Raw genomic sequence first — 12304 nt, 5'->3', positions numbered from 1 at the left:
AATTGTGTAAACCCTAGCTGTGTGCAGGTTGACAAGCACTTTATCTCCAGCTCTGTAGATTGTTTGACCCTTGTGCACTTGTGTATGATTTAGTGCTCGCTGTTCTCTATTATATAACCATACTTAGCTAGTCTAAAATGGGAGGATTCAGGTGTCTGAAATTTTGCTGGTGTTCCTTGGTTATGTAGTGTTTGTGTGGGCAACGTTAATTAAGAGGAGCAGGTGACTTAACAAAATCACATTTTGTTGTAAACATAGGGTGCGATTTCTGAAGATTTTCCAGGTGCAAAGCTATGATAGGTGGCTTGCTGTAGAGTAGTAGGTCTAAGTACATATGTAAATCAATGGATGTGACATTAATACAGCTTGCTAGCACCTCACTTTTGCTGTCAATGGCTGAAGATATAAAGCAGCATAATTTTAATCTATGATGACTTCTGGCTGGTTGTCAGATTGATATCTCCCTCATCCTAAAATGCGTGACCTCAAGCACCAGTAGAAAGGAATGACGAACAGGCCCTCTCAATATATGTGCCAATTCAGAGAGAAGTATTGTGAGTAGGTCTCTGATAAATAGGGTAAAGTATACAAATGTAGTGGAGGAGCAGGAAATTAGAAATGGCGACTTGGCTGACACATTGGGAATTCAACCAAGGGCCTCCAGAGCTAAAGGAAGAGCTTATATAGTTTGAACTAAAGAGACAAAGCTCCCTAGATGGGGACTATAAAAACTCATCCCCTTTATGGAGTGTCCCAGAAGGGGTTCTGTAGCACTCACTCGCCATTGGATTACACAGACAGTTACCAGATTTGCCTGTTACTTTGGGGTATACTCATTTATTAGGTTTCAGAGTAGCAGCCGTGTTAGTTTGTATTCGCTAAAAGAACAGGAGGACTTGTGGCACCTTAGAGACTAACAAATTTATTTGAGCATAAGCTTTCGTGAGCTACATGCATCCGATGAAGTGAGCCGTAGCTCACAAAAGCTTATGTTCAAATAAATTGGTTAGTCTCTAAGGTGCCACAAGTACTCCTTTTCATTTATTAGGGTTACTCTTCTTGTGGGGGTGGGGTTCTGTAATTCTATCAATATACTGCTTGTGTCACTTGTGTTCTCATATGGAGCTCTACTTCTCCCTTCTACAAGTTCTGTCCCAATGGAGCTATCCTGCAGAACCTAGGTTCCCCAGGGCTGGGTTCTTCCAGCCCCAGAATCAGACGAACACACACACACACATTAACGGAGAGCATCTGAGAGGAGCGGGTTAATCACCAATCCCAAGATGACCCCTTATATGTCCCTGGACTCAGCAGGCTGGGTCGAACAGCACCTCCAAGTTGTTACTCTCACGTGCCATGGGCCCCACACTGGAAGAGAGTACGCCTGAGCGGGCTGGGTCGAGCAGCACTTCCAAGCTCCGACCCTCACATGCCCCTGGACTCAGCAGGCTGGGTCGAGCAGCACTTCCAAACTGCCACCCTCACATGCCCCAAGTTCAGCATTTCCCTATCCCCATTTTCACATTACAGTTGTTCTGGTAGTGACCCACTGGATTAGAAAACACCACAGGATTTTTGGGCACTGCAGGGATCTTTAGCTTAGGTATGAGGAGCGTTGCTGCAGAGAGAGACAGAGAAGCAACCAGCTTAACCATGAAAATTATTTATTGTCAGGTAATAACCACACAAGGGGAGCCAAACAAACAAAACAGTTATAATATTAAATCTAATTTAAATTTGATTACAAAACTCAGGTTTAGAAAACTATAACTGATCTCACAAGTCAGGGTCAGAAGGCTGTACCTAAAAAGAGAGAGAGAGAGTGTTAGGTTCTCACCACTCCGTGAAGCTTGAATCGATGGGGGATCCCAGGTGGTGGTGGTAGCTGTGGGTCCAGAGTGCTGGAGACAGGCAGAGCCCCCAGCACGATCAGTCAGGAGAAGATGAAGTTGCAATGGAACTGAATCAGATTTTGGATCCAGGCATCAGAGCACTTACTTGCGCATGGGTAGGGGGTTTTGTAGAGAGAGAATAGTGGTTCAAGGGAGAAAACTAGATTTGTTTGTGGGTAAACTGATGGCTCTCGGGAGTGTACCAAAGTTATTTTGTTCAGGCTAGACAATAGGAACTGATGATTCCTGGCTATGGGCAGTGTTCCTTTGAGGGAGCTCACAATGCAATTAGGCAGCTTCAGTATTTTGGATACCAATAAAAGAATTTATTGCTAGAATTGGTCTGATAACTACTGAGCTGGGTGTGTGCAGGCATGGGTTCATTAACATCTAGAGCAGAGATTCCCCATCAGACAGTTCTTTCCTGGTCCCAAAGTTCTGTGTGGTTCTTGCTTTGGAATCTCTGTTCTCCATTCTGTATGCTAATAGGGATGCCTTCCTGTCCTTTCTTTGATGCAAATAAGGCTAGGGGAGTTTCCTTAATCCTGTTATCCTTGTCCGAAGGGGTATAGGTGTGTCTTCCACTACCTTTTCATTGCTTTTTGTAAGTCTTTCTTCTGATTGGCTTTGGTTCAAGCAGAAGTGGGAAGGGGGACAAAGAGATAACAAGACACAATATTCAGAGGTGCTGTATAGAAGTGCCCTTTCTGCCTACACTACTTCTCTCTGAATTATCACATATACTAAAAATACCCGTTGTTTGTTCCCTTACACTGGTGCTTGAGGTCACCCATTTTAGGATGAGGGAGATCTCAATCTGACAACCAGCCAGACATCGTCACGGATTAAAATTATGCTGCTTTATATCTTCAGCCATTGACAGCAAAAGTGAAGTGCTAGCAAGCTATATTAATGTCACACCCGCTGATTTACATATGTACTTGGACCTACTACTCTACTGCAAGCCACAGATTTTCACTGGGCCTCAGCTCAAAATGGTTGCATATGCAATTCCATGGCATTCATGTTATGAGCCTATATGTGTGGAAGTTTGAATAGCTCATGCTCATAAATTCCCAAATGATCTTGCAATTTTAATGTGCCTATACATACAGTGTAACTTTCAAAATAGCCCTCGTTTCCTGCACATAAATAAATAAATGCTTAATACAAAAGGTTGGCTTCTACAAAATGTTTTTGAAAATCAAGACCATAATATTCCTTTAAATAAACCAATGGCAATCTCAGTTTAGACTAAAAATTGCCTTGCCTTGTTGGAGATAAGGCATTCAAATTTGACTGTCAAGTGATTTAGATAATTTTGCTTTATGGGCTCAGATACTCCAGCGACGATGCATTCAAAATGTCTGGATAGATAACTGTCGGACCATATTTTCTTAATTGTTATTACTTGTTATTTTTATTATGATAGCATCCAGGAACCTAAATCGGGATCAGGGCTCCTCTTTTCTGTGTTCAGTGCTTTACAAGTACACAGTAAAGGCAGTCTCTTTTCTGAAGAGGTTAAAATCTAGATTAAGACATGACACGTGTGGGTGTAACAGACAATTGAAAGGAATAGGCATGGAGGAGAGGCTAAATGAAAAATTCTATAATTCATGTATTTATGTGCACAGGTAGTTTTGAGTCATTCAGTTTCTTTTTTGACTTTTGAAATATCAGTAAACAAATGATAGATATTGAAGGTCGCTGCTGGTCATCTACCTAGTCGTCATCAATTGGCAGTTTCCTGTAGGCATCACAGTAGATGTGGGTCTTGAAGAAAGATTTGGGAGAAAGGGGAGAGATTTTATTGATTAGCTCAGAAAAGTGTGCTATGCATAAGAAACAGCATAGAAGAAAGTGTGAAGATGCTTGTGGGAGAGTAGGTAAATGGGATCAAGGCAGAGTTCGTGAAATTGAATTGGTGTCTGAGAGTCATAAGATACAGAAGTAGGTAAGTAGAAAGGAACTAAGTTGTGAACTGCCTTAAAGGTAAAGTTTGTATTTGATTCACTGGAAGGACTAACACCAGGTGACACGGTTAGAACAGAAGGCCGGGAGCGTGGCCTCAGCAGCAGAGTTTTGAACAGAGCTGATAAGCGGTAAGGTAAAAGGGAGAGAGGTGAGGATGGCTGAGAAAAAGGAGTTGCAGTAATGAAGATAAGGGATGGTAAAAGCCGATACGAGATTTCAAATGGTATAGATAGAGTGTAAAGGTCAGATCTTCGACATACTGTGGAGTAAGAATCCCCAAGATTTGAATACAGCCAGGCTGTGTTAGGCTACAGAGAGAAGGTAGAGTAAAAGACAGCACCTTGGTTAAGGGTGGTGGCATGGAGGATGACAGACACACATTCTGCAGCTGGAAAACCAAAGCATGCACACTACTTAAGGGAAAGAATTTCAGAGACAATAAATTACAAAGTTTTTAAATATATGCCAAGCAAAAGCCCATTTTAAAGCCAGAGAATTATTTAGAGAAATTGTCTGAAGTGATTTGATTTTGGGTTCTATAGAGCAGCTGCTTCAGTCCCAGGGCTTTTAAATCTACATAGACTCTCCTTGCATTCTCTCTCCACCTGTGTTGGCAACAGCACTGGAGAGGGAATCAAATCTTTAACCTATTGTGTAGCGACTAAATCAGCTTGCAGCTTCATGACTCCTCCACGCTTCACAGAAAATTAGGTCCCTACACATAATAAAACTGGTCCTAAATGCACCTTCATTTCGAACTCCTCTCTTTCTGAATGAGAAAAGGTGAATCAGTGTTGCAGGAAATAGTGAAGAAATAAAATCCATTTAAAAAAAAACAGCTATAAAACAAAGTACTGAAAAGTCTGTGGGGTGGGAACACAGGGAAAATAATTCCACATGGTACTAAATTTTTAATTTCCCAACCTTGCAGAAAGTTGTTTTTTTAAAGGTCAGCTGACTGGTAACTAGAGCTAACATAAATCAGTGGGGAAAGACTCCCTCCCTCCTTCAGACTGTATCCTTCAAATCAGCTCAGTAGGGGGTAGAATCAGAACCTTTGTGGTATGAATGCTACAAGTGCATCTATAAATTGTCTCCTCCCTAATTGAGACAGTAGGGGTTTTGCAAAGCTTTTCTTAGCTGTGAAAGTCATTCTTTGCATATTTTACAAAAGAAGTCAGCTCATAAATCTGGAAACCTGGATGCAAAAGTGGAGTTGTCTGTTCAGTAGACAGATTAGTGTAAAAAAACTAGGAAGCATTTGTAGGTTTACAAAAGGGCTCCTAAGTTTTACAGTTGACAGTTTTATGTGGTATCTTCTGGAATGCAGCCTACCTAGAACTTCTGTTTCTGATGGCAATCACCACTTTTTTTCATATTTAATTCATAATTCTGGTTGAAACACCTGGTATAACATCTTTGTTGTGGTTGTTAATTTTAAAGGTTTTATATCTAAAGAAAAAATTTCTTTTATTTCTCTATATCTTAGGTTTGACGTCGATACAACAGAACTACACAGTTGGATGACCCGCTCAGAAGCTGTACTTCAGAGTCCCGAGTTTGCAATATATAGAAAAGAAGGCAACCTGTCAGACCTCAGAGAAAGAGTCAATGTAGGAAAATATACTCTCATATTTGTTTGTCAATTTGTATTAATTTTTCAAAGTACTTTCAAAGTCCAAATCTAAAAAAGTTGAACTGTAGATTGGCAAACACTGATTGACCATACACAGCCAAATTTTCAGAATTGCTCATTAATTTTGTGTGTCCCAGATTTTGGCTGGCAGCTTGATATATGTTGTGCCTGAGGTGGTGTTGACCCATACATCCAAGTCCACACACTTTCAACTTGTACTGCAGATTGGTACAAGTCTAAATAAAAGCAGAATCAAGCTTTATATACAGTACCTTATGTATACAACCATACTGCTACTCTTTTCATTCTAGTATTTTTATGTTAGTATCACATATTAACAAGCAAAGTCATATTATACTGTATGTAAAGGAAGATCCAGTATTTCTTTCTAGTCATAGTGTTCTAGTAAAGATCCCAAATATTAAAAATCATATTGCTCAGCTGAATTTAAACAAGTCTGGCCATGGTAGCATGGAACACTTGAAAAATTATTCTTTAATCTCCTACGGCCTCAGTGATGATTTTGCAGTGTGTAAGCATAACTGTGTGTGTGTTTTTCACACACACTGAATTTAGTCTGTTAAACACTACAATATTTGAATACTAGGAAATAATTTGATTTTTGAAAATAGTTGCAAAAATTATCTGCTTTATTCTGAGTATGAGAAGGAGAAATCCATGTCTAGCTAGCTATTACACTCAAAGCCCATGATATTTTACAAATGTGTTGGTTTAAAAATTAACAAAGATAAATTCTTCCTCCATGTACTGCAAATGGAACAAGATTACCAACACTAAATCATTTCTGCTATATGTTTGTCTTCCCGTCTGTCTCTCCATCTTAAATCAGCTCTGATAAGATGAAGGAAATTGAATTTCAGCCCTTAAGAAGTATATATTCAAAAGTTTCTTGTTATCTCACTTACCTTGCAGTGGTTTGTGTTTAATCAATAGTCTCCATAGCAATACTGGAAGAAAGCACTGAGTAGTTTGCGGTATACTGAGTGCAGCTCTCTGATGCCACCTGCTCATCTTTGTGTACTTGGAAGTAATACTAATAATTATATGGTAAATGATTTTACTCTGACCATTTTCTATCTGCTCCATGAAATGTGCACGTATTAAAAACAAAACTGGCGTGATACATGCAGAAGATATGATGGATGCAGGCATTCAGATACTAGAGCGATGGGGACAATTTAATTCATAAAGAGATAGACACTTTTGGAGTGCTTCACACATTATACTATTGGGTTTTTTAAATAATTGAAGGTTCCTTTTGTTTCCATTTTTAGGAGCATAACCACCTCAAAGTTGGCAAATTAGCTCTTGCCCAGACCTTTGTAATTATTCTGAACACTTGCACACTCAGATACCCTTAGCCAATAAGATGTTCCCCTTCCTAATATCAGTTTTATAATACTTTATAATAACCTTAAGGGATTCAGGAGCCATGGTTCGTTCACTTCCCTCCTCCTTTCCTTCCTGTGCTCCTAAGGAGGCGGTGATCTGTGTCCCTGCAAGTGAGAGATGGAGGTAGGTGAACCCCAGACCTGCTTCTGCTCCCAACTGGGGTTCCCAGCAGCTCTTGCCCCAGACTCTAGTCGGGCTCCTATACTTGCTCCTCTTTTGTTGATGGTGAGGCAGAGTTTGGGGGTGGGAGGCCAGTAGCAGCGCCATCTTTTCAGATCTTTGCCAAAAAACGTATATGATTACATGGGAGTGTGCTGGATTGGACTCAGGCATGGTCCTCCCCTCCATTTTGGTCCCCCCAGATACTGTAACATTGGAAGTTGGGTTCAAGGGATTGGAGACAACCGGATCTTTCAGATCTTCCATAGATGACCTTAGAAAGTGAGTAGTAGCATGATTGAGAAGCTTGTTTCCAATTACCTGTGCTGGAAAACAGTGCAGAAAAATCTTTTTCTGAGATCAAAGATCGGGATGCAGGATAGAAAAAAAATGGAGGACTTCCTCTTCTAAAAAGAAATGGGAGAAATAACAAACATTATTATCCCATGTTAACACTGAAAATCTTTTTATAAAGACCACAGCTGAGTTAGGGTTGGAGGAACATCTTTATTTTTAAAAGTTTACATTTTGCCATGAGTAACTGCACATTTAAGGGTCTACAAGTTGCAGGCGCCAAAAAGGTTCGACCTCCTTTAGTCAGTATCAATATAGGTGAGATAAATAAAATGGGGGGTAGCTCCCTTCAATGGACACCCAGCCAGCCAGTTAGCTGTAAAATCCCTCTTGGTAGCTGTTTTAAACCCTTTACAAGTAAAGAAAGTAAAGAAGTCCCCCAGGTAAAGAGAAAAGAAAAAGTGGGCACCTGACCAAAAGAGCCAATGGGAAGGCTAGAACTTTTTAAAACGGGGAAAGAAACTTTCCCTTTGTCTGTGGTTCTCTGGGCTGCAGAAACATGGAGCAGCAATGCTATAAGCAGAAATGCTGTGTAAGGTTTGAACCAGGTATGAAAAAGTATTTTCCATACCTAGAAGGAAAAATTTGGATAGGGAATGTTTAGTTAGATGCTATCAGGTTCTCTCTTTATTTTGGCTTTTGGATCTCCTCTGTGCTAACCCCAGATGCTTTTGTTTGCTTGTAACCTTTAAGCTGAAGCCCCAAGAAGCTATTTTGGGTGATTAATTTTTTGGAATTACTCTTCTAAAATCTATCAAAAGCCTAAATTCCAAATGTATTTTCTCTTTGTTTTTTATAAAATTTACTTTTCTTTAACAAAAACAAACAAACAAAAAACCAGGATTGGATTTTTGGTGTCCTAAGAGGTTTGTGCATATGCTGTTTGATTAGCTGGGGGTAACAGCTAATTTCCTTTGTTTTCTTTCTCAGCTCTTCCCCAAAGCGAGGAGGGGGAAGTGAAAAGGGCTTGAGCATACCCCACAGGGAGGAATTCCCAAGTGCTCCTTCCTGGGTCCAAGGGGTTGGTTTTGTTTTGTTTGGTTTTTGATTTGCATTTGGGTGGTGGCAGCATTTACCAAGCCAAAGTCAGAGAAAAACTGTAACCTTGGGAGTTTAATTCAAGCCTGGAGTGGCAAGTATTAATTTAAGAATCCTTGTGGGCCCCCACTTTCTGCACTCAGAGTGACAGAGTGGGGATTCAGCCTTGACAACAGGGGAAACTTTTAAAGATAATTGGTGACAGCTAGCAGCTGAAATCTGTACTGGACACTGCTCAGCTGCTGGCAGAAGTAAAGTCAGGGCAAATTTTTAAAAAAACAGATTTGAAAACCTGCCTGTACTTGATTTTTTTCAGACACAACATCTCTCTCCTTGGAAATGGAAGCAGAGGTGGGAAGTGGCAGCCAGCACCTTAAATTAACAAGAGATTTCACAACTGCTGGCTGCCAGTTCTCACTTTTATTTCTGTGGAAATAAGGGTCAGAACAAGGCAAAAATAAGATGATGGGGTATGGGCTGCCTGCTGAAATCTGCATCTCCAGAGTCAAAAGTCAGCTATTGACTAGGACTATTTAATTACAAATGTTAAGACAAAAAAGACAAACATTATAGAAATGATGACTCAATGAGGCTGTCTGTATATATTTATGATACTGTTACACACACACCTGTAAATGTATATAGGTATGCGTATACATGTGCATATGTACATACACACTTGGTTTGTTCACACACAGAACAGAGAGAGATTATGGATCTGATCCAAAGTCCACTGAAGTCAATGGGTATCTTTTTATTTTGGCCCTATATGGCACTTTATCAAGAATACATGGTTATGTGGTATGAAGGTTTCATTATGGGATGACCATATAAGTAATGTACACAATCTAAAATGGATGCCAATAAAATCTTTTACTCCATTCCGCCCCTTCATGAATTCTGTATGTGATGTCTACATTACAGAAAACAATTTTAGCAATGCTTTAAAGTGTTCCTTGTTCAGCCATAATGACAGGTTCCTTTGTTACTGTGAATCTGAATGTATAGGGCTTAGGTGAAGAAAATAGTGAAAATTAACGAGATGGAAAACTTCCGGAAAAAAGAAGTCCAAGGCTGAGAATATATATCCATAATTTAACAGTAAAAATCTTTACAATGATGTAGTTAGTGAAGAAAATAACATTTAGAAGCCTGAAAAATCAGAGTTTAAAGTTAAACTTACCAGAAACCCAAACTTTAGCAAGTATGGGAGAGTGCACAAAGTACAATGCTCAAACCACTTAAATTTAGCTCCTTCTCAATCTCAAGCTCCTAAATTATCTTTTTTCCTTTTATAGCTGCCTTTTATAGCTACTTTACAGATATGCTGTGTTTGGATCAAAACGTTTTTTAAAGAAGTTGAACTCTGTAGCTTAGGACTTGTCCTCACAGCTTTGTACATTCACACCCTGGCTTGCCATGCACTGACTGACTGTAGACAAGCCCTAGGATTTTGAACAGAAACTCTCATTGTGCAGCTTGCTGCTGGTGTGTCAAAACTGGGAATCAGACAGCAGCGATTTAAAATTTGTTTAACGTTTCCATTGTAGACATGGTAATGCTGCATGTAATGATCTTGGATAATTGGTTACCAAATAAAATCATATGATTCAATAGTAACCTCCTAGTTTTGCAGGATTGGGCCTGCCTGGTGGAGAGTGGAGAATGACTCCCTACATTGCTATTGACCAAATCAAGGATTTTTAATTTTTAAAGTGTTTTTGTGAACAGTGCCTGACATACCGCTGTATAATTAAGAATAAAGGATTTTAAATGTTGGTTGTGATCAGATGAAGCTATTATATATGAATAAGATACTGTAGTCTGATATTCTACTTTGATCAGATTAGCATGAAGGGGCATGAATCGTTGTCTCACTGTATGGGTATAGCATGTTGTGTAGGACTGAAGTGTTCTACTGCTGACTAGAAAATAGATGCTCATGGTTTTTGCTATTATCACATATCTTTTTAAAAGCCAATAAAGTACTTACAAAAATAACCACACAAAAAGAGGACTGTCAAGTAAAGTTGACTGGAAAAATCAGAATTTTTCTTGCATTTCAAATTTTCCATTTGAAACTCCAGTTTTTCCTGTAGGAAATTTCAGAAGTGTGGGACAAGTGTGTTTTTTGCTTACTTCCCAATACTTACTGTTTCCCAACTTTTTCCAGTGGCACCAGCTGGTAAACAGGAATGAAAAGTGGGAAGGCAAGGAAAAAAAAAAACACATTTCACTTTTAGAAGTAACATGTTCACATTTAAATTTTAACACACTACTTAAATGTGCAAGTGTTACTGTTTCTCTCAGTCACACTTTCAGTATTTTGTTACTGATTGCCAACTGGCAGAAGTTGGAAAACAATAATAATGCATGGGAAAGTAGGGTTTTCCACACTTTGACTTTTTTCACACCTTTTTCTAATTGAAGAGTAGTCAGAAGGTGAGGCAAAATTTGCATTTTAAAATGGAAAAATGCTTAAGGATATTTTCCCACAAATGTTTTGTTTCCAAAATGTTTTATTTTTCCAGAAAAATATTGAAAGATGAAAAATTGATTGACAATATTTTTGTGTGAAAAATATAGATTGTTTTAAAAAATAAAGCCCTATTTTCCAATGGAAAAAACTTTCCCTCAGAAAATGTTTGACTACTGCAGTTGTTAAGGTTCTGATGTGTAGCACTCAAAGATTTGGAAATGCCAAAATTAAGGTTTTCTGCACAACCTTAACCTCAAACCACTTGTGTAGTGAATAAGCCTTGGGTCCAGAAGAGTACTACCTCAATCATGACAGAAGATGAGAAATGCATAATGAATGAAGGAGGATTGAGAGGTAAATGAGAGGGGTGTTGACAGGACGCCCTGCCTTATTCAGTGCAGGGATGGGTGATGCACCATTTATGAGGCATGGGGAAATAAAGTATGAGGCTAATCATAAATATTTAAAAGTTATTTCAGTCACTGTGCACTGTTGAGCCTGCAGAATTAATAATGATGGGACCTGTGGAAAAATGTGATCATGTATTTAAAAATAATCTCGAAGTATCTCAAAATGCATACACACAAGGGAGCAGAATTCATGTTGTGTAGGCCACCTTTACTTTGGCATTTCCAGACTTTTGAATGCAACCTTAACATTATATTTATCAGCTTTTTGTATGGATACACATGCACATGGGGGGGCGGTGACACACACCCCACTCACGTGGCAATTCTGTCCATGTGAGAAATTAATACATGTGGTTCCTCAGTTCATCATGCAACTTTGACTATTTCATCTACCCTCTGCTCCTTAATCCATCACTTATGCAACTTATCCTCCCCCCCACACTCCCCCCAGTCAGCTTTTAAAAAGTCACTTTAAAAAACAATCAGCCTGCCAAGATGATGACAATCATTATTATTTATTTGGATTGCATTGTCACCTAGGAATCCCCCCACCCAATTGTGCTAAGTACTGTACATATATCTAATGAAGAGAAAGTCCTAGGAGTTTACAATCTCAGAATAAAATAGACAACTGGTGGATATAGCAAGGAGCTGGGGGAAGCACAAGGTAACAGTGGGACAATACTAATCAGCATTGATAAGCAGCAGTAAATGTTTGCTGCTTTTGCCCCCAAAATACTACCTCTATTCAGGACCTCGAAAGGTGAAATTTGTCTTGGGCTAGTGACATGTTTTCTATAGATGTAAAAATGTAAGAACTATGAAAAGCCTGTTATCTTCTGGAAACAGGAACTTTTTATCATATGGAAGGGGAGTTTCTGAACTTTCCACTGGGACTCACAGTATGTGTGTCTGGCCTTGGAAGATTCAGGATCACAGACTTAAA

At 39.2% G+C, this 12304-nt stretch overlaps 1 protein-coding gene across 1 annotated transcript in view; it reads left to right on the top strand.

Annotated features, from left to right (window-relative positions):
* DMD (dystrophin) overlaps window positions 1–12304 on the top strand; it is a 1498644-nt gene that overhangs the window by 262381 nt on the left and 1223959 nt on the right. Inside the window, exon 13 of the mRNA XM_077807212.1 lies at window positions 5359–5482. Coding sequence (XP_077663338.1) covers window positions 5359–5482 — 124 coding nt within the window. The remainder of the gene's footprint in view (window positions 1–5358; window positions 5483–12304) is intronic.

The sequence above is a fragment of the Eretmochelys imbricata genome, chromosome 1 (genome assembly GCF_965152235.1).
Source record: "Eretmochelys imbricata isolate rEreImb1 chromosome 1, rEreImb1.hap1, whole genome shotgun sequence".
NCBI lineage: Eukaryota > Metazoa > Chordata > Testudines > Cheloniidae > Eretmochelys > Eretmochelys imbricata.
This window is presented reverse-complemented; position numbering and strand designations above follow the sequence as displayed.